General features: G+C 57.8%; 1 protein-coding gene across 2 annotated transcripts in view; it reads right to left on the bottom strand.

Moving 5' to 3' along the window:
- Positions 1–14,670: 14,670 nt before the first annotated feature.
- The window catches only part of KCNH2 (potassium voltage-gated channel subfamily H member 2), a gene marked incomplete at its 5' end in the record, with an annotated part of 33,001 nt that continues 25,368 nt past the window's right edge, over positions 14,671–22,303 (bottom strand). For both annotated transcript variants that reach the window (XM_082661745.1, XM_082661746.1), the window contains 10 exons: positions 14,671–15,110; positions 16,350–16,527; positions 16,862–17,048; positions 17,125–17,397; positions 18,026–18,125; positions 18,372–18,565; positions 19,558–19,810; positions 20,299–20,498; positions 20,827–21,214; positions 21,713–22,141. In XM_082661745.1, coding sequence (XP_082517871.1) covers positions 14,982–15,110; positions 16,350–16,527; positions 16,862–17,048; positions 17,125–17,397; positions 18,026–18,125; positions 18,372–18,565; positions 19,558–19,810; positions 20,299–20,498; positions 20,827–21,214; positions 21,713–22,141 — 2,331 coding nt within the window. In that variant the 3' untranslated portion in view covers positions 14,671–14,981. The remainder of the gene's footprint in view (positions 15,111–16,349; positions 16,528–16,861; positions 17,049–17,124; positions 17,398–18,025; positions 18,126–18,371; positions 18,566–19,557; positions 19,811–20,298; positions 20,499–20,826; positions 21,215–21,712; positions 22,142–22,303) is intronic.

Below are 22,303 nucleotides of genomic sequence, written 5' to 3'. Positions count from 1 at the left end.
AGAGGACATTTCTGACACACAGGATACAGTGGTTGGTTAGAATTTCACTAATACCACCAGGTACATAGCTACATTTAAAATTTCCTAATAATTTCAATTAATCAAAAGGATGGGAGATGAATATTAACGGCCCGTATTTTTTTAACATCCCCAAATCTCCACAGCAAAAGAGAACAGAACTGGAGTAACAAAACCAAAACTTCATGGACAACATCTATAGCAAAAATAGTGACAGTGTATCCCCACGAAGGCTGCAAGTCGTAGGTGAGAAGAAGGGACCACCACACCATGCCAGAGAGACCTGGGCCCGTGAACTCGCAAAACTAACACCAGAGCTCCCTTCAAACCAAACCCAGCGCTGAGGGGGAAACTGCTAAGAAAAGAATCTGAATTGATCAGGTCAGAGCCCACAGGGGCAGAGGGAAGAGAAGGCCCAGTTAATAGTGCAGAACGGGTGAGAAGACAGATCTCAGAGCACAGGAGGTCATATTTTATGAACCTTGGTGAAGAGAACAGAAACAAAAGCTCTGGAGTCGTGAAGTTCAAAACAGCTCTCTTGGTCCAAACTTCTCCTCCAGAAGTACAGAAAATTCATTTTACTTGAACATGAGCAGTGGAAGATAATTTCTTTCAAATATCACAGTAAGTTAATTTAAGAGAAAAGATGTGAGGGGTAATGAGATATCCCCACAGCCCATGAAGACACAGCAGAATGACGTGCCCAGACGCAGAAGAAAACTGGTCACTTCAAAGGGACTTTCCTGGTGGTCCAGCGGTTAAGACTCTGCGCTCCCAATGCAGGATGCCCGGGTTCCATCCCTGGTCAGGGGACTAGATCCCGCACACCACAACTAAAGATCCCGCATGCCGCAACTAAAGATCCCACATGCCACAACTAAAGATCCCACATGCCACAACTAAAGATCCCACATGCCACAACTAAAGATCCCACATGCCACAACTAAAGATCCCACATGTCACAACTAAAGATCCCACATGCCACAACTAAAGATCCCACATGCCACAACTAAAGATCCCACATGCTGCAACTAAGACCTCGTGCAGCCAAATAAATAAATAAATATTAAAAAAAAAAACTTGCCACTTCATATTGCAAAGTGAGCTAAAATAAATAAAAGGAAAGGAGTATGAAAGAACATCATGAACCGGAATTAGAAAAGCTCAGAAAGGAAGTGATTGAAGAAAAAGAGTGTGTGGGAAAAAAAGCGGGGGAGGGAGAATGAGATACGAAGTAAAATGACTTTACTAATGAGGACTAAGCCAGACTCACAAATGCACATAAACACAGCGGATAATGTCTTAAGTGAAACAGATGAAAAAGGGAACTGTTTCAGTCAAAAGGAATGAGTAAGAAGATGAAAAGACTTCAAGAGGAAGTGGCAGGAGATATAGGCAAAAAATCAAATATTCATATAATAGGAAACCTCAAGAAGAAAACCAAAGCTATAAAACAGGATAGTACTCAAAATCAAAGTTTAGAGCCTTTTTCCTGAAGTAAAAATACTTGAAACTGCACTTAATGTCCACCCAGGACAGTACGCAGTTCGCTGAGACATATGCTAGTAGAATGATAGGACTTTCAGGACGAAAAATATCTTTGGACGTCGGTTAAACAGTCCAAGTCACTTATAAAGGAAAAAGTATAGGAGTGCAGCTGATGTCTCAGCAGCCATACCGTATGCCAGAAAGCAGTGGAGTGAAATATTTGCTACTCAAGGAAAGAAAACGGGAACCAAGCCAACCTTTAAGTGTCAAGACCATAGACAGACTGCTGTAAACAGTCAAGAATTCGGGGGCTGTTACTCTCATGAGCTCTTAATAAGGAATCCACGAGAGAGGAAGCTTCAAACAACAACGCTGACTGGAAAGACATCAGTGTGAAGCCGGGCAGCAAGCTTGGCACCAAGACTAAATGACAGTAATAAGGGACAACATAGGGAAGGAAATGGCTGTGCTCCAACACGGTGGATATAACACAACTCTCACAAACAGGGGAGGGAGAGCGTGGGAAGGTACATGAGAAGCAGAATCAGGGACATCCCTGGTGACACAGTGGTTAAGAATCCGCCTGCCAATGCGGGGAACACGGGTTCGATCCCCGGGCCGGGAAGATCCCACATGCCACGGAGCCACTAAGCCCGTGCGCAACAACTACTGAATCTGCTCTCTAGGGCCCGCAAGCCACAACTACTGAAGCCGGCGCGCCTAGAGCCCGTGCTCCGCGACAAGAGAAGCCACCGCAATGAGAAGATCGCGCACCGCAACGAAGAAGAGCCCCTGCTCGCCGCAACTACAGAAACCCGTGCGCAGCAACAAAGACCCAATACAGCCAAAATAATAATAAACTTTTTAAAAATAGCAAAATAACTCAGGAACCAACCCGAATAAGTTCTCTCGAAGATGAAAACGTGAGCATCAATAAGAATAATAACTACAAAAGATTGAAATATTTTTTGCTATCCATGAGCTTATAATGTTCCTAAAGGCAACTCATTCTTTACTTTGGGGGCCTGCCAGGGAACCATATTTTGAAAAGCCGGTAGCAAAGGGAAAGAATCAAGCACTGATAGTGCCTTTAATCTATGAACTGCAGCTCTGGGTAACCAAAGAGTTGCTGAGAGTGTTTCTCTAATAAAAGAAGTCCGGCTAATAAATGGAAAGAGAAGGTGGAACGAGAAGATCACCATTCTTCAACCCGTGCTGAATGAATGAATATAAGCCGTGGTCGTTAAAGGCTGTAATATCACAAAGAGAGAGGCAACCAGCTACTGATGTGTCTCCTGTTGGAATTAAAGCACCGCCCACTAGGGAAGAATCCTGCCAGAAAACTAAACCTAAGTCTGATAAAGGCTCTAGCTTTAACTACCAACTTATGAGAAATATAGATGACAGAAAAGAAAAGTTGGGTGACCAGCCTGATTTGCTAAGGACTTCCAGATTCGAGCACAGGGCAAACTGGGTTGATTGGTCACCCTAATATTAAGCTACATCCCGTGGACAAAATCAGCAAAACCCAGTTGTAGAAAACTCTAGAAGACAACCTAGATCCTTCGATCAAAACCAAAAAAGCAAGGGAAAAATATGGAGGGAGACGCTGTCTATTAAATGGTACTTTTTTTTAATTTACCAAAAAAGATTTACAAAAACAATACGAAAAGAACAAATCCATCATTTATAGATCACTCCCCGTACTCTTTGATCTCCCTCTGGCCGAGGAGCAGGTGGATGTCTGGTCCATGTAAGGGTGTGCCAGTTGGTCTAACTGGATCCTCCTGCTATGGTTGGTCCATTCTGCTCTGAACTGAATGTTTGTGTCCCCAAAACTCATATATTGAAACCTAATCCCCAAGGTGATGGTATTAGGACGTGGGGCCTTTGGGAGGTGGTTAGGTCATAAAGGTGGAGCCCTCATGAGTGGGGTTAGTGCCCTTGTGAAAGAGGCCCCCCAAGAGCTCCCTCGCGCCTTCAGCCACGTGAGGGCAGCCATCTATGAACCAGGAGGCAGACCTCGCCAGACCGAATCTGCCCGTGCCTTGATCTTGGATTTCTCAGTCTCCACAACTGTGAGAAACACATTTCTGCTGTCTACAAGCCACCCGGTCTGTGGTATTTTTGTTACAGCAGCCTGGATATACTAAGACTCCTCCAGCCCCTCGCAGACCTCCGGGTGCTGGCGTCCGAACTCCTGTTGCTCCCGCATCTCATTCCCAGGTGCCCGCACAGAGCCTCCAGCGCTGCAGTTCTAGCGACCCCGCCCCACGCACAACTGGGCATCAGTGTGTGGCTTCAGCTGAATCGTCATCAGACTGGCCCCGTCTGAGGAGCCAGGGGACAAATGGGACCCAGGTCCGGATTCCAGTCTGTGGATTCCTCTTCTATGTGGGACAGTTCTGTGCCAGAAAGATTTTAGAAAGTAACGTAGTGCTGGTGTTACCTACTGAAGCCCCTTTTCAAGCTCCCCTTTAGAGCAAAGAGAATGCAACGTGAGTCCACAAAACCTCTGTCCCGGCTGGCTTTGCGGCAAGAAATGAAAGTCCCATCCTTTCAAGATTTATCTGGGGCCACCGTCTGGGTGTGTGGGTGGCTAGTGAGATCAGAATCCCAGGTGACCAGAGAGCACATGGGTGGCCCTAAAAGGAAATTTCTTCTAACTTGAGTTTACCTCAGTCCCAGGCTACAGTTCACGCAGGACGCTGGTCCCATGGGGGGCAGCTTCCAACGATCTTTTGGGGAGAAGGGGTGGAGAGGACTTGGAACCAGAGACCTGACAGTTAGGGGAGCCTCTGCTACTGAAGAAAGGGGAACACTCTCCCCAAATTACCAGCTGTACTGGACCAGCACAGAGCTGGCAGAAGGACCCCATGAGTCAGGGGGCATCCTGCATCCAGGGAGAAAATCAGGAATTGGGAAAACTGCGGAGAGACCACACTGTGGAGAGGCTGAATGGGGGGGACTACCAGGTGGGTCACAGCTCTTTGTCACCACCCCCTAGACAGTGGGCCTCCCCAATCCCATCTGTGAAGACCCCACAGGGACGCCCCACCATGCAGCAAGTCCAAAAGGATGTGTGGGCTTCCCTGGTGGCGCAGTGGTTGAGAATCCGCCTGCCAATGCAGGGGACACGGGTTCGAGCCCTGGTCCGGGAAGATCCCACATGCCGCGAAGCAACTAAGCCTGTGTGCCACAACTACTGAGCCTGTGCTATAGAGCCTGAGAGCCACAACTACTGAAGCCCGCATGACTAGAGCCTGTGTTCCACAACAAGAGAAGCCACCGCAGTGAGAAGCCCGCGCACCGCAAAGAAGAGTAGACCCCGCTCGCCGCAGCTAGAGAAAGCCCACGTGCAGCAACGAAGACCCAACGCAGCCAAACATAAATTAATTTATTTATTTAAAATAAATAAATAAAGTGTATGATTCGATGTTTTTAAAAAAAATAAAATAAAACGATGTGCCTGTTTTCAGGCAAAAAGTCTGGGAGAGGACAGGTCATCATGGAGGAGAGCATCTCCACCACATTGAAGAGGCGTCCCCCTGAATCCCAGCTCTGCGTGACCGGCACACACAGCTCTTACAGCTAAGAGTCATCACCGGATGGGGCAGCATCGCATGTCACAGGAACGCCACGGACAAGTCTTCGTGGAGAAGTTCATCTGCGAGGCTAGGCTTGGCAGGAGCGGAGGACTCGAGAAGGAATACAAGAAGCTCTGTTGGGCCCTCAGAAGGGGGACCTTCACTATCTTCTTCCATTTCCCTCCCGTGTTTCCAGCTGAACTACAAGATACTGAAGGCCGTGGATGGGTCTCATACAACCGCTGTTGTGATCCACCCAGCGCCCGGCCTGCAGCAGGCTGTGGGGCAGGAAGCCATGTTGCCCTTAACTCTCCGGCCTTTGGCAATTCTTCCACTGAAAATTAAAGGGGACACACTCTGTTTTTTAAGGGCCTTTTTTTTTTTTAAGGGCCTTTCTTGACTTTCTAACATTCTGGGTGGCTCTCAAGAAAAATATTTCACTTGAAAATTATCCCGCTCTTGGTTGAGGTCAAGCTGGGGGAGGCTGTGGTCGTGAAAACCCCAGACAGTTGAGTTTGCTCTGCTTGGAGTCTAGGCCAACGGGCCAGGACCCTCAGCCGCGCTGCCCAGGCACCCGGGGGGCTAAGCAGGGTCTAGAGCCAGGGGGACGCCAGCTGGGGAGGACGGAGCGTGGAGAGAGAAGTGCTGGTCCCGTCGGCGTCCGTTCCGTCCCCCTTGTCCAGCATTTAGTCCAAGGAGCTGCCTCTTTTCCAAGGTCGCTTGCAGCTCTTCCTCATTTTATGCATTTCCAAACCACGAACTGGACGGTGACTCAGAATATTCAATGTTGGCCAGTCAGTTGGCAAAAAGTTAGCAGGAGACCACGAGGACTCTGTCCTCGACAAGCAGCCCTTTGCCCCTAACCCTTCCTCAGGGCCGTGTCTGATGTGAGGTGGGTCTCTAATAAGCAGTGGCTCCTACTGTCCCTTCCTGAACCCACCCCTTCCAAACGCCCGAGGTCCCACGAGTCTGTGCCTCTGCGAGAGGGAAGCTAATTGGCTCGTGAAGAGAACTTCCTGAGACCGGAACAGCTCAGGCCCAAACCAAGCGTTGACTGCACGCCCTTCGGGATGCCTGTGTGGAGGGACAGCGGCAGAGCCGAGCGGTCCTCAGATCTGCCCCTCTGGGCTCTTCGCCTCCCACTCTGCTGTTTGCTTTGCATTTTCCTCACCTCCTCTGTAACCCCCCATCTCTGCCCCTAGATGTCCTCATTATGCATCACTAATTATTATTGCAGGGACACTGTTTGCTAATCAAAAAGAAGGAAGGAAGGAAGGAAGGAGGGAGGGAGGGAGGGAAGGAAGGAAGGAGGGAGGGAGGGAGGGAGGGAGGGAGGGAAGGAAGGAAGGAAGGAAGGAAGGAAGGAAGGAAGGAAGGAGGGAAGGAGGGAGGGAGGGAGGGAGGGAGGGAGGGAGGGAGGAAGGAAGGAAGGAGGAAGGAAGGGGGGACTTCCCCGGTGGCACAGTGGTTAAGACTCCACGCTCCCAATGCAGGGGGCAGGGTTCGATCCCTGGTCAGGGAACTAGATCCCACATGCATGCCTCAACCAAGAGCTCTCATGCCACAACTAAGGAGCCCACAAGCCGCAAATAAGGAGCCGGCGAGTTGCAACTAAGGAGCACACCTGCAACAACTAAGACCCAGCGCAACCAAGTAAATAAGTAAATATTAAAAAAAAAAAAAAAAAAAAAAGGAAGGAAGGAAGGGGGAATTCCCTGGTAGTCCAGCGGTTAGGACGCTGCACTTTCACTGCTGAGGGCAAGGGTTCAATCCCTGGTCGGGAACTAAGATCCCATAAGCCACGCGGCATGGCCAAAAATAAAAAGAAAAGAAAAGAAGGAAGGAAGGGAAAAGAAAGCCAGCTTCACTGCAGCCCCCTCTCTCCGCTAGGGGCACGGGGAGCTCACTCTGGGTTTATCGGGCGCGTGTCTGGATAGCATCCCTATAGTCTGGAAGGGCCTCAGCAGGAGAAGAGTGGTGCCCCGGGCAAGGTCAGCCTGGAGACACTTGAACGGATCTGCCCAAGGTAGTGAGGGTAAATGTGGGGCAGGCCAGGGAAGTGGGAAAAAGAAGAGGCAGAGAAGCGTCTTCAGAAAATGGGAACTGACCAAGAGGGTCTTGGAAGGGCTAGGAAGGAGGTCAGCCAATGAGAAAGTCATCAACAAGGAAGCAGCCAAGAATTTAGGACTGGAATGTCTGGGATCATCTTTTAGGCTGTCTTCTGGGCTGTACAGTGAGATGACTTCCCCAGTGTTCACAATGACCTCCAAGATCTTCACTAATCAACCGCTACGCGCAACACCTTTAATTAGTGGTGCTTTGGGATAATGAAGAGGAGGGGTGTCCACCTTAAGTCCGAGCGCCCTGGAAGAGAGGTGGCAGCAGGCACAGGAATCCACACACTCAGGGGACAGGTGTCTCACAGGTCACAGGGCAGCTAGCCTAGAACAGAAGCCTCACCCCCAGGGCATCCCCAGAGACCCGGGGAGGCACTAGGCACACCCTACTCTCCCCTGGATGGGGCACCAGCCACTTCTCAGCACCCTAGGGGAAGGGCTCCCTGGGGGCTGGAGGACGGAGGGCCTCTGGGTCATGGCACAATCACTGTTTAACCTCGTCCCCCCAAGCCCCTTTCACCGGCCCTGAGAATAACGCTTCTTTATGGCCGCTCAGCGCCTCACATCAAGCCAAACTTCCCTGCGGGACAGTCACAGTTCCGGGGGCCCAGGGAAGATTGACTTTAACTAAAGCTCTCTACTCTCATTTTCCCATCTGCTAAGGGTTTCATTCCACTTAGGCCTCTTGAGACCATGAGATCAGCTTCACTTGACCTTCCTGGTGTCCCTGACCAATGCGTTCCCTCTGCTTCCCCAGCTGTCATCACCTGGCAGAACAGAAAGAGGAAGCCAAGCCGTTACCCTCTCCAGGCTGTTTCCCTAATGACTGAGTTTCTTGCCAGTTAGCATCTAAGCCTTTTGCAGCCAGACCTTATGCTATTGCTAATTTTAAAATAATGGTAAGACAGCTGAGCTAAATTCTTCTGCTCTGGTTTCTAAGCTTTGGCTCTTGCCAACTTCCAACTCACTTATAAGGTGTGATCAGAAAATAATGAAGCTGATTATTTAAACAAATGCCTCAGAACACGTTCTTTTTTTTTTTGAAAGACAGAAGTTAGCCAAAAAGAAAAGAAAAGGGCTTGACCTGTACTTAGACTTTTAGAAAATAAAGTATCAAGAAGCACTTTATTTTAAATGCTACAATAAGATGATCAAGATAAATTGAGTCTCCACAGGGTTTAATAACATGCACCTACGCGGCTTAAAAAACCTGTTACTATTCAGTCTTTTACTAACTCTTATTGATTTTTACACCAACCACTCTTTTGTGATATACAGTTATCTAAAATTGTTTCCAAATAGTGACCTTGAAAGGCCCTATGATTCAAATTTGTTTCGACATTTTTGAGCACTTGAGATAGACGAGACCCACTACTTGTGTGCTTTTGATGGCCCCTGTGTGGTCGGACCACCATGTGAGCCCTGGAGGTCACCCTGAGCAGCCAGGCTGAGCACCCTCCAGTTCCCACGGGACTGGCCACCACTGGGGAGAAAGGTGAATCCCTCAGACCTGAGGTTGAAACAGAAAAGCCCTACGAGAAATTGCTCTCAGCCTTGACCATCAAAGGACAAATGAGCGGCCACACAGAGGACCGTGGGCAGGAGCCCTCCACGCAGAGGCCCGTTGGGAAGTGGAGATGGAGCGAGACACACTGGCAAAGGGCCTGCCGTCTCCCCGGCCCCACGACAGAGGCCTCCAAGGGAGATGAGAAGATGACCAATACTCAGCCAGTCCTGTTTCGGATGACAGACAGGAGAACAGGCAGGGTGTGTGGAGGCGCTGACAAAGGCCTGAGCCCAGTGCAATGGGAGGTTTAGATCCACTGAGACACCTAGAGAGGACATCCTGGAGGAGGTGACGTGTGAGCTAGGACTTGAAGGATCGAAGAGTTTCTCCAGGCCGGGAAGGACAGAGTCTGTTTCCAAGAAGAGGGAAAGACAGGCAAATGCAGGGAGAACTCAAGCATAGTTAACAGGACGTGATCTCATGAGGCTAGAGTATTGGCCACGTGGCAGCAGGAGATATAAAGGCAAGTGAGTCTGGAAAGGAAGATGAGAACCCTCTGTGCCAGGCTGACGTGGAGGGCTCTGTCCTGCAGGCAAAGAGGAAGGAGCCATCTGTCACGTCAGGACCTGGGCATGCTTCAGCCCATCTGCTCCTGCGACGTGGGCAGGTGGGTTGCAGGAAGGGCCTGGCACAAGACCTGCTGCCCTGCACTGCGGCAGAACAGAGCCTGGAAAAGAGGCCTGCAGGGGCTGCCCCCGGAGGTATGGCCAGGCCAGGGACCGGGCATCTGAGAGGGTGATGAACTTGCTGTGATGGGAATCAAAGGCAGAGGTTCCCCAAAGCTCAGGTGAGCGACGGCCATCACGGGATATCCAGCTGTGCCCCTAGATGCCCACCGGGAGGGATTCCAGGTGGCACCAGAGAAGTTCCCTGATTGTAACCCAGAGCAAGGACCAAGCCCCAGGCGCTGAGCTGAGCCAACAGAGTGGGGTAGAAAACATAAACCCCGTGGGTCCTTAGGGGCCAACCCGACCTCACGTCTGCCCAACAGCGGAGGCGGCTCAGGGAATGCCAGCTACCCCAGAGCCCCCTCCTCAGCCCTCACACCCCAAGCCTGGCTGCACAGGAAGTCACAGCCCCCAAAGTCAAGCACACGGGCCCTTTGGATATTAAGGATTCTACTGCTGGGCCTCCCTGGTGGCGCAGTGGTTGAGAGTCCGCCTGCCGATGCAGGGGACGCGGGTTCGTGCCCCGGTCCGGGAGGATCCCACATGCCGCGGAGCGGCTGGGCCCGTGAGCCATGGCCGCTGAGCCTGCGCGTCCGGAGCCTGTGCTCCACAACGGGAGAGGCCACAACAGTGAGAGGCCCGCGTACCACAAAAAAAAAAAAGGATTTTACTGCTAATCACTCCCCAAATCCAGAAACGTTCATTCAGTAAACTGTTGCGTGCTCGCTCGGGGGAGCCACTGCGCGTGGTGCTGGGGGACAGAGACAGGGACGGTGTGGCGCAGAGATGACAAGCCCCTGGATTTGGCAGTCCAGGGTAGGGAAGGCGGGGTGGGGAGAGCAGAGGGTGCTGCAGGAGCATAGAGGGGGCCCCAGCCCGAGGGAGGGGGCGCACCAAGCAACTCCTGGAAGAGCCACCCAAGGACCAGCAGGAATTCACCAAAGGGCAAGGGCACTCCAGGCAAAGGAACAGAAGGTACAGAAGCCTGCAGGGGAGAGAGGTCCTAGAAATCGCAGACACCTGCAAAGGTCTCCTAGTCCCTGTCTTGCCTAAGGGAGATGGTGTGCCCCAGGCTCGGGCCAGCCCGGGGGACTCAGACTGCCCGGGTTCATGCCTCAGCTCCACCCTCAGGAGTTGCGGATGCTGGCAGGTTCCGCGAGCCTCTGGGTCTCGGGTTTCAGGCAGTCAGAATAATGCTCACAGCAAAGGATGGGCTCCATGAGTATCGATGACTCTTACTTGTCACTGAAACGTGAGAGCTGCCACTGCCTGGACGGAGAGGAGCGGGGGTCCACGTGAGGACAGGGCGGGGCGCGCTTGCACCTGGACTCCGGGCAGTGGCTGAGTCACGCGGCCAGGAGGCACCACCAGCACCTCACTCCGCTCCTGGACCTTTAGGTGCAGAGGTGGAGGTGGGGGAAGGCAGGCCGGGCCTGCCCCGCGGTTCCTGTCCCCCGCCCCTGACCAGACTCCGGCTCCAGGCTCTGCCACCTGCCTTCCTGGGCATCGGCTACCGCGTGGACCTTTCCTCGCCTGCCACAGCCCCTGCAGTTCCCGCCCCACCCCTCTGGCCCTCTTGGTTTGGGAGAACCCTCCAGTCTGCACAACAGCCCACCCCCCGCCGTTGGTGACTGGCCTTGCAGGAGAGGAGGGGACTGCACCCTCGCCCTGCCCCCCCGTCACCAGAGTCCTGTGGCTCCAGGAGCCCAGGTGACAGGGGAGGCCAGGGATCAGGTTTGGGGCAGCGGGCAGTTGCCACAGAACTGGGCAGTGCAGGCCGGAGGACAGGAATGGAGTAGAGCATGGTGACCCGCGGGTCCAGGGTGAAGGGCCAGAGCCCTGCACAGATGCCCCGCTTTTGCTCCGCCAGCCGCAGGAGGCCTTCCCCAGCCCTGCTGGCCAAGCCCAAGGGTCTCCGTCCCGGGGAGAAGGGTTGTGCTTCCTTCGTTCATTCAGGAAACATTGCGTACATCCCAGTGCCTGGCACTGCTCGGGCGCCCTACAGTCACAGTAGCCCCACCCACAGGGAGCTGACAGTCCAGAGCTCACTGCCTCAGGCCGGCAGGGGAAGCACCCTTCATTTGACCATGGAACCTGTCCTAGGGTGCAGCGTGGCGGCACAGTGGTCCCCACACCTCCTTCTTCCCTCTCTTCCTGAGCCCCAGGAACGAGATGCCCCTTAGGCATCCCTTCTCCCAGCCTCCCAGGCTACTGGCTTCTGATGGTCCTTCATCTTCCTTCCAAAGCATTTTTACTGATTTCTATTTAAAAAAAGAAAAGATGAAGTTGGACCTTAGAAGAGTGGGCAATGCATCAATGCATGGTGAACAAAGGTGGTCCCTGGAGGGAAACAGCCTGCTGTACCCCCAGCCGGCCCCCAGCATTACCACCCACCCCTCCCAACACACCTGGGAGCCCGCCTGGTCCCAGGGACGCAGCAGGACCCCATGAGGGCTGGGGCCCCCCTCTGGGTTCTAGGCAGCCTTCAGCCTTGAGCAGACCCTGCCCGAGAACTTGCCCCCGCCCAACAGAGAGCTCCCGGGTCACAGGCACAGCTGTGTTTCATGGTACCCTTCGTGCGCTGGGTGGAGCACGGTCCCAGGCTGGCAGGAGGGGGTGTGCTTCCACCTGGCCAGGGCAGGGGAGGGTGGGGCAGGCTGGGAACGCAGGCAAGCAGTCTCCTTGCTGGGCTCCACACTGGGCTGCACTGCCCATTCACTGCACCCCCGCCGGCCTCTCAGGTCCCCCAAGGCCCAGGTCCAAGCCCATACCCTGCGGCCGGCCAGTGTTAGCCCCAATGCTGTGCCCTGAGGGCCACTGCGGCCCCTCCAGTGAAGCCCGGAGCTGCGCACGACCACCTACCCGCAGCACTAACACTGGTCAGTTGCCGACCCTTCTCACGTGGACCAGCGGCACCCACCTCTGCGGGGTGTTAGGGGTTAAATGACACAGCCGGGCAGGTGGAACCATCGTGAATGGAGCCACTGTGACCGCTGGCCTCCGCCCCCTCTCAGATCTCAGTGGTGGCTCCTGGTAGGGACCTGGCACTGGTGTCCTGGCCATGCAGAAAAGCTCCTTCAACCGGACTGAGCAGCCCAGCCCCTGGGCACCCACGTGCTTCCATCGAGGACAAGCACAGAGAGGCTTCCCCTCTGCTGGGCCAGCCCCCACCGTGAGCACAGACATGTGCGTGTACACACACACACACACACACATCCCTGGAAGCGCACACATCAGGCCTCCAGGCCCAGGCAGGGCACTCCCCTGGTGGCGGGCAGCTGACTGTGGACGCCGGCATGTGCCCCAGAGAATAACCAGCGTCAAACGTGATACAAAGCCTAGGGAGTGCGGGCCCGGGTTTCACCTCCTCTGCTCCCCACGCCCACCAGCACGGGGCCCTGACTCGCCGCGCCGGCCCTCAGCCCCTCCCGCAGGCTGTCCCAGGCTCCCCCAGCCCTCATCGCCACACCTGGACAGAGTGCTGCGAATCGGGGCTGAGCTCCCAGATGAAGGTGCTCTAAGGACGGGACAGATGGTAAGAAGGATGGAGAGTGCCGGAGAGCGGGGACTTGGCCCAGCACCTCGGCCCCTGCGTGCCAAGTGCAGCGAGCTTCCTCTGTCATTTCATTTCTCACCATCAACCTCACGGGGGCCTCTGCCGGTGTCCGGGGCTGAGATCCTGACGGCGTCTGCTTGCGCCCATAATCCGTGAGCTGACCCTGAATCTAGGGCATCCCCCCAGCTAGAACCCCACCCCACGCCCACACACATCAATCCACCAGGGAGGCCTGCGTGTGCGCTCCCAAACCATGAAGAGATGCACGCTCACGCTCACGTGTACACCGCGTACACATGTGCCAGATTCCGTTGCACAGAGCTGCCCTTTCTGCCTGACCCACCTCTCTGGGTCAGCCCTCCCCACCACCCGGGTCTATTCCCCCACCTCTATTCCCCGTGCCCTGTCCCCCAGGGCACGCTGAACTCACAGGGACCCCTCCCTGGTCCCACCCTCTGGTAGGGGAGCCAAGGCCCTGCTGCAGAACCACCAGGAACTTCTCTCCTACCCGCTCTGGAAACAGAGCACCCTCCAGGTGGCTCAGAGACCAGGGTCTCCCCATCCCGGGCATGGGCAGTAATGGGCTCTGTTCAAAGCAAGGCTAACACACCCACCTCGGAGGGTCAGGGATTACAGGACTAAGCGACCCTGGAGGCCTTGGGCAGCACTGTTGCCCATCGGCCCCTCCTGCTGGCTGGCAGCCGCCCTACCACGGCCACTGCACGGCAGCTCCTCTGAGACGCTGGGTGTTCGCGCAAGACCAGAATGGCACGTGCACACGCGCACACTCACGAGCACACGGACGCACACAGCCACCGCCCTTCACTGGCCCCAGGACATCTGTTCTGACTTGCCCCTCCGATACTGGGAATGAGCCGCCTGAAACTTCCACCCTCTTCAGGCAGCTCCGCTGGTCGGGGATCACAGGTGACCAAGTGACGGAGGCGACGGAGGTGAGGCCCGTCTGGAGCCAGACACCAGGGAGCGGGGGCTCTGGTCAGGGTTCAGAAAACCAGCGTGCCCAGAGTTGGTTTGCTGTGGGGGGCCAATTATATAGGATCCGCGTGAGTCTGAGTCAAGGTCAAGAGAAGGCCAAGTTGGGGGCTTGGCCAAATACAGCCCCAGGTTAAAGTCAGTACGGGCTGGGCTCACGAGCTGTGTGAGGGAAGAGTACAGCCGCCAGCAGTCAGCCTGGGGCCAGCTCTGGGGGCCAGTGTGCCACCCAGCAAGCCACCGTGACCCCGAGGGGTGGGACCCCAGGCCTGGCAACCCATTAGGACAATCTCTATATGTAAAAGAGTCCAGGTGGCTCTCTGCCATCCTGAATCCAGGACCACATGGAAGCAGGGCGCTCCGGAGGCCAGAGGTCCTGGAGGTGACTTGTGTCAGCCCCGAGAGAGCACCCCGACGGCACAGACTCCACACCCAGACGTCGGAGCTGCCCCTGCAGGCCCTGTGCACACAGACAGATCGGCCTGGATTCCCTCAGAGAGGCCAGTGCACCGGACACTATGAACGTGAACGTGGGGTACAGCGTGCTGATGGCGGCACCCTCCCAGCACCCCTGGAGTCTCCTCAGGATAATTATTTATTATTCATAGTCATCAGCATCTTCATTAATTATTCATATGATCCTTAATTATTATCCTTAACAATAAGAGCAGTAAATAGCAGAAAAGTCCTTGAGGTGCCTGAGGCCCAGGGCCGGGTGCCTCCGGCAGTTAGACCGGCTACTGCCCCCAGGGCAGTGAGGGGACCACAGACCCCCATCCACTGCCCGGCCCTGTCCCTGCCCCTCCCCCCCACAACGGGGCCCAGGGGACCGCAGGAGGAGATGGTCCCAAGGGCTGGAGGAGGAGCTGTGCCTTCCTATTCCTCTCCCGTCAGCGGCCAGGGCCTCCCGGGCAGGGCCTCCACAGGAGGGGCCCAGGCAGCGCACTGAACCCTGGGTGAGCCATGTGTCCACACTGGTCAGCCCCACTAACTTCCCGGGTCTGAGCCGTGTCTGTGCAGGGGCTGGGAGGTGAGGGCCCCCAGCTGGCCCGGCAGGGAGAGGCGTCGAGCAGGGCCGTCTTGGGGTAGCTCCTCGCACGCCATGAACTGGGAAACCTGCAAAGAAACCGGAGTGTGAGAAGCTAGAAGCCAAGGGGCAGGGGAGGGTCAGAGGATAGAGAGGGTCAGGAGACCCTGGCGACAGACAGAAGAGGCCTGGAGGGCACAGGAGAAGGGCCAAGGCAGACAGAGCACGACTCCCACCGGCTCTGGGAGAAACGCGCTCTGGGTGGGCAAGAGCCAGACCGGGCATCTGGGGGCCTCGGGAGCTTCTGCCTGACTCAGGGAGAGCCTGAGGCCACAGCCGCTCCCCTTCCCAGGGAACATGGCTGCTGGATTCAAACCCAATCCAGAATAAGGGGCCCTGAGCTGGCACAGAAGCTGTACAGAGAGAGAGACAGGGTTCTTTCCTCCAATCTAGAACTCAGGGACCTAGAAACAGAGGCAGGCGGGCGGCCAGGCCTCGGAAGGCCAGGCAGAGTACCAGGGCCGGCAGGGGGGGCTTTGTGGGTGCTGACGAGTCTGCTGTGAGATCCCTGCGGAGGAGGCTGTGAAGGGAGACTGGCACATTGGCTGACGTGGGCCCTGGTGTCTGCAAACAGGAGCAGATGCCAGAGGGAGGGGAGAGCAGATGCCAGAGGGAGGGGGGAGCAGATCCCAGGCCACCTCTTGTCGCCAGAGGAGCCCCATTCTTGAGACCCAGACACAGCTGTCCCGTCAGGAGGCCAGGAACACACGTGTCCACTTGGGAGAGGACAAAGGGCAACAGAGGCCCATCTCTGGCAGGAGGGGAGAGATGCGGGCCGGAAGTGCTACCCTGGGGCTTAGCCAGAGCCTTCAGGACAACCCCGCAAAGCGCTGAGCATGAGAGTCAACGGTTGGCAGCAGAACCTGACCCAGCGGGTATCAGTCGCAGCAGGGGCTTGGGACCCTATCCCAAGGGCACGCTGGCACCCAGCACCACCACCAGGCCCCTGGCTCAACAGTCCCTCCACCCACAGCCATGACACAGGCACCCTGAGTAGATATGGCCATTCAGGTGACACTAGGGGAGCGAATGCCACTCGGCCTGCTGGCTTCCTTGGCCCAGCTGTCTGGGGGCTTAGTTGGGGGCTCTCCTGCTGTGCTCTGTGCTCGCAGCTCCTAGGGCAGCCCTCCTCCAGGAGTACAGCCTGGGATGAGGGCAGGAACAGGGTGGGAGGCGGCTGGGGCCCAAGGCCAAGCAGAAAGGGCAGCAAAGCCGGTCTGGGGTGGAATCGGTGCAGAAGAGGCAGGGCTGGGGTGCTTGGAACTTACCTGAGAAAGCGAGTCCAGGGCGAGGGTGGGGATGGGGCTGACGGGCAGCAGAGGGGAGGTGGAGGTGGGGCCGGGCCCCGGGGTGGTCACAGCACTGTAGGCAGGCGGGACCAGCGTCACCTGCCTCTGCAGCAGCTGCAGGACAGTGGCCATGTCTGCACTCAGCCGGGTCTCCAGCCTGGGGCGAGAAGGAGGAGGACGCCCTGGGTCTCAGGGAAGTGGAGACACCAGTGACTGCAACTTCAGGACCACCCTCTGGACAGCCAACTGGTCAACCCCAGGTCCACTCTTCATTCTAGGTGTGGCAGCCCCTGGCTCGGCTCTGAACACAAGGAGAGGGTCAAGCTGCTGGACACGTGGACAGGCCTAGACAGAGCAGACACCCACTTCACCCTACGACACTGCCCGAAACCCACAGGCCACACTGCAGTATGCCCATGCCCCACCCCTACTAGCCCGCGCCCCTGGACACACACAGCCGGGCCCAGGCTGATCCCAGGGACCACCCTCACCTGTTGAGCTGCCTCTGGAGGGCATCCAGCCTGCTCTGCACATCGCCCCGGGGCCGGCGGCCAGGGCTGGAAAGAGGGATGTTGAGGAGGCTGGGGGCGGGGGCGGGGCAGCGAGGCAGCTCCTGGTACTGGTGGCCCCGGCTGTCCCCCCAGAAGCTGAAGATGTTGGACACTCCTGAGAAGGCGCCTGGAGCCAGAGAGCTGGGTTGAGGCTGGGACAGAGGCCACGCCCCGCCCGCCTGCCCAGGGGGCCCTCCCCCTACCTGACAGTGGGTTACAAGTGTCGCTGCTCTTCTCTCCATCCTCAGTCAGGGGGTCCCCACCCGGCGGCTCTCCGGGGGGCCTGGGGCTGGAGAAGGGCACCAGGCGGAGGGGGCTGGAGCTGCGGCCTGGGCCCTCATCCTCACTGCTCTCAGGGCTGGAGGGGCCGCTGGACAGGCTCTCCCCCCACGGCCCCCCCTGCCGGCCCCGGCCACTCAGCCCTTCCCCCGCCCGGCTCGGCCCCAAGGCCGACACCTCCCCTGGCTGTTCCGGGTCTGTGGGAAACAGAGAAGGGGCCTCAGAGCAGGCAGGAGGCACAGAAGGGAGGGGAGGGGAGGGGAAAAGAGGGGAGGGGACTGGAGCAGGTCTGGGAGACGACTATGGCTGGACGCCCTGGTTTGTCCCCAGTTGTTTCTTCTGCTCTCTTTCCCCCACTTTCAAGAGGACTGAGAACTCGAGGGCGGGACCAGGTCGTCTGTGACCACTGGCTGCCCAAGCACGGGCAGTGGCACTGCTGGGAGGGGCTCTCTGGGACCCCGGGCCCTCAGCCCCCGTGCTGGCCTCCTTGCCCTCCTTTGTCCTGTCTTTCCTCCCCTCATCAGTTCAAAGCAGTGCCCACCAGGACACCAGCCCTGTGAGGACCAAAGAAACTTAGGCACGGCCCTGCCTTGGAGGGTGGAAGAGGGCTTCCTGGAGGAGGCGACATTTCCAGTGGGCCTGAAAGGATGGGGTGATGGGGTGGGGGGCGGGACACTGAAGTTAGGACCGGAAGGTCTGTGTAGCCTGGGGGGAGCAGACCCGCCGGACCCCGCGCTCCGCCCTCAGCCCCGCCTCCTCTAGACCCCGCCCCCACCCGCCTCCCGGCTCACCTGGACCCCGCCCCCTCCCCTCCCCCCGCCTCACCCCTGTCAGTGCGCCTGCGGAAGGACAGCTTGCGTTTGCGTTGCCGGTGGAAGCCGCCCTCCAGCTCCGCGCTGCCGGGCGAGCCGGGGATCATGTTGGTCTGGAACCAAGAACGGTGTCAGGGCCCTTCCGCGCCCACCCAGCCTGCCCGGTCCCGGCCAGACCCCCTGCCGAACAGAGAAGGTGGGGTTGGGGGGTGTGAGCTCTGCCCCGGGACCGGGGCTGAGGCTGGGACGTTCACAACCTGGTCTGACCCAGATACCATTCGACAGACAGGGAAACAAGCCCAGAGAGAAGGTCACACGGCGAAGGGGCAGCCACCCAGCATGCAGCGCGGCCCACTCACATCCCGCAGGTTGAAGGTGATCTCCAGGCTGGACCAGAAGTGGTCGGAGAACTCGGGGTACATGTCCAGCACCTCCAGCAGGTCATCCCGGTGGATCTTGTGCAGGTCACAGTAGGTGAGGGCCCGCACGTCCCCGTTGGACTTCCCAGGGCGCGCATACAGGTTCAGAGGCTCTCCGAAGATGTCATTCTTCCCTGGAGGCCACCGAGAGGGGGGCTCAGCCCCTGGGGCGGCAGCAGAGGCAGCGGGCACCTGACTTCCAGGCATTCTCACCCTGGCCGGGCGCCTCCCCTCAGTCTGGTCACCAACTGCCAGGCCCCAGCCCCCAGGGCCAGGGAAGCATCAACCAGCCCATCCTCCCCCAGCTCGCAAAGGCAGGGCGTGCGGGCCAGCCAGCAGCTGCCCGTGGCCCTGGCTTCCTCCTTGGGTTCTAACTCCTCTGGTACCCCCCAAAGCCCGCATCCCAAACACCCTCCTGGCCAAACACTGCACCCCCGTAAACAATGTTCTTCAAACTACAGATCAAACACAGTAGTGAATCAAGACCAGCATTCTGTTTACTGAAAGAAAACAGGATAGCACAGCTTAGCACAGCATAGAACAGGAAACACCAGGATGTAGTTAAGGCGACCGTTGTTTAGCAAAACTTTGGTTTCAGTTGTGTTTGGGGGTGTTTGTGGCATAAGCACGTATTTATGCCGAACTGAGAAATAAAAAATCTATAAAGACCCCCCCCCCCGTTGGCACATCTGCCCTGAGGTGTCCAGGGCCAAAGGAAGGACAGGCAGAGGGCAGGGAGTCCCAGTGCCCAGGTACACCTGCCCACGTGCACAGGTAGGGCAGAGAAGGAGCGTGAGGGGAAGAGTGGCAGGACTCCCTTTGCTTTGGAGGCGAAGGCTTGGTTGTACTGCCTGAGGCTGTACAACCTCCCTTCACTGTCTACCCTGGAGCATCTGGATGTGGTCCTGTTTTAAGGAACAAGAGTGTCACTGCCCGTGAGGAGACCCTGAAGGGAAGCAGAATCTGGAAACCCCCAGAGTCCTTTCCACCGACCCCTTGGAAGGCCTGAGCTTGAGTGAGTTAAAGGAGCCCAAGGTCCCTGTGGGTAGTCCCGGGGCCACAGCCCCTAGGGCTGTGTCCTTAACGGGCTGGGTGGGACCCCTCCAGGCCTCGGTCCCTGCCGTACCCAGGATGGCCACGACAATGTCGCCCCGCAGGATCTCGATGGAGCCCCGGGAGATGAAGTAGAGGGCGGTGAGCAGGTCCCCGGCGTGCACCAGCGTGTCCCCTGGCGGCGCGTGCGTCGTCTTGAACTTCATGGCCAGGGCCCGCAGGCAGCCCTTGGTGGCCCCTCGGAAGGGCTTGCAGTGCTGCAGCAGCGAGCGATTCAGGTGCAGGCAGATGTCGGCCTGTAGGCACTCGGGGAAGCCCTTCAGCACCTGCAGGCAGGGGGCAGCTCAGCATGCCCTCTCCCGGGACCCCACTCCCACCCCCACCCGGAGATCCAGCGGGGAGCACCAGGGCGTCCGGTATCAGGAGAAGGACCTGGGTGCCCACTCCAGCTCCACCCCTTCCAGCCGTGCACCCTTGGGGACGACGCCTCACTGCTCTAACCTCCACGTTCTAACGCGTGAGGCTCGGAGACCAGCTCCTGCCTGGGGCTGTCGTAAGGATTAAACACGATCACCCACAGCCTGGTCTAGCACCTGCCCCAAAGCGACCGCTCACCCAGTAAACGAGCTCCATGGGCAAAAGGAGGGTAACGTTCCTCTCAGGGTCCCGCCTGGCGCTAACTGGGACCACCTGAACCACGGGGGAGGGTGACTCTGGCGGTCTGAGACGTGCCCGCTACATCAGGAGGAGTCCCTACCATCACGCGGCTCCCTCCAGCCCACCATCAACCAGAGGCCAAGCCCAGCGGCCTCACCGCATTCATGTCGATGCCATTGGTGTAGGACCAGGCGTGCTGGAAATACTCCTCGAGGCGCTGGCGCAGCGGGTTGGGGATCTGGTGGAAGCGGATGAACTCACGCACCCGGAGCATCTGCGTGTGGTAGCGGGCCGTGCCCGAGTACAGCCGCTGGATGATGGCCGACACGTTGCCGAAGATGCTGGCGTACATGAGGGCTGGGGGCGGGGTGAGTGGGGCCGTCAGCGTCTGAGGGGCCCCGCCCACCCCTGTACCGGGTCAAAAGCACATGCAGTCACGTCTCATTGTAAGCACACACGCGAGATGCACAAACACAAAAGCCCAGGCACACACACCCCTCGGCTCTGCCCTGCGCCTCTGCCCTGGTGTCCCAGCCCCAGACATGCCATGTGGAGGCCCCTGGGGTCTCTAAGGCCCAGGGCCCCGCTCTGGCTCCTCTAACACCCACCCTCTCCTCTGTCTCGGGCCCTTCCCAGACCCCGGGCCCCTGGCTGGCCCCCGCGCCCGCCCCAGGGGTGCACTCACAGCCAATGAGCATGACACAGATGGAGAAGATCTTCTCCGAGTTGGTGTTGGGCGAGACGTTGCCGAAGCCCACGCTGGTGAGGCTGCTGAAGGTGAAGTAGAGGGCAGTGACGTACTTGTCCTTGATCGAGGGCCCGCCCAGGCCGCTGCTGTTGTAGGGCTTGCCGATCTGATCGCCCAGGTTGTGGAGCCAGCCGATGCGGGAGTCCATGTGCGGCTGCTCCATGTTGCCGATGGCGTACCAGATGCAGGCCAGCCAGTGCGCGATGAGCGCAAAGGTGCACATGAGCAGGAAAAGCACGGCCGCCCCGTACTCGGAGTAGCGGTCCAGCTTCCGTGCCACGCGCACCAGCCGCAGCAGCCGTGCCGTCTTCAGCAGCCCGATCAGCTATGGGGGTCGGCGGATATTCAGTGGGGGAGGGGGGCAAACGAGGAGCGGGGGCGCTGCAGTTCTCGCGGGACATCGGAGGCGAGATCCCCGAGGAGCTCTCCCCGGGACCTCCTCAAAATAAAAGCGCCTCCCACTCACTGGGCGCAGCACGTAGCCCATTCACCTTCGTGCCAGCTCTGTGACAAAGGGCTCACGGTTCCCAGAGCCAGAATGAGGAAAGTGGGGCTCGGAAAGGTGCACCCCCCCTCAGGTGCCCGGCCAGAGCTCCCACTAGCTTCCAGGGCACTTCCGTGTGGCCACTTTGGACACAGACACATTAGGAAAAGGTGAGCCCTCTGGACCGCTCCAGCTGGGGAGTGGCTCACATGGAAAGGGGAGCAGGTGCGGGTTAGCTGGGGCTCTGCCATGCGTCTGCCACCCTCCCTCTGTCCCCACCCACCCCTTCACCCCACCCCCCGCTGCCCTCCCCTTGCCCCTGCCTCCTTGCCAACCCACCTCTTCAGAGCCAGAGCCGAAGATAAGCAAGTCAAAGGGGATGGCGGCCACCATGTCGATGAGGAACCAGCCCTTGAAGTAGTGCACGGCGATGCGGCCGGGGTGGCTGACCACCTCCTCGTTGGCGTTGACGTAGGTGGTGCGGAAGTTGATGAGGATGTCCACGATGAACATGATGTCCACGATGAGGTCCACCACAGCCAGCGGCTGGCAGGCATAGCCGCAGTCGGGGGCCGGGGGACCCTCTTCCGTCTCCTTCAGCAGGAAGGCGGCCGAGTAGGGCGTGAAGACCGCCGTGTAGATGACCAGCAGCAGGATGAGCCAGTCCCACACGGCCTTGAAGGGGCTGTAGTGCAGGATGGTCCAGCGGTGAATGCGCGGCGCCTGCAGCTTGTACTCCGGCAGCACGTCGGCCCCCAGCGACAGGACCTGAGCCGGCGGGGAAGGTGCAGGTGAGGGCATGATGTCCAGCCAGGGTCTGGGCAGGGAGGACGGACCGTGGGGCCCTCCAGGGCAGGAGCAGCTAGCATCTCTGCTGGGCCCTCCAGAGCAGAGGCCACGCAGAGTAGGCGGGGAAGCCCACCTCAGACA

Source organism: Grampus griseus (genome assembly GCF_964374135.1).
Source record: "Grampus griseus genome assembly, chromosome: 9".
In the NCBI taxonomy this organism is placed as follows: Eukaryota; Metazoa; Chordata; class Mammalia; order Artiodactyla; family Delphinidae; genus Grampus; species Grampus griseus.
This window is presented reverse-complemented; position numbering and strand designations above follow the sequence as displayed.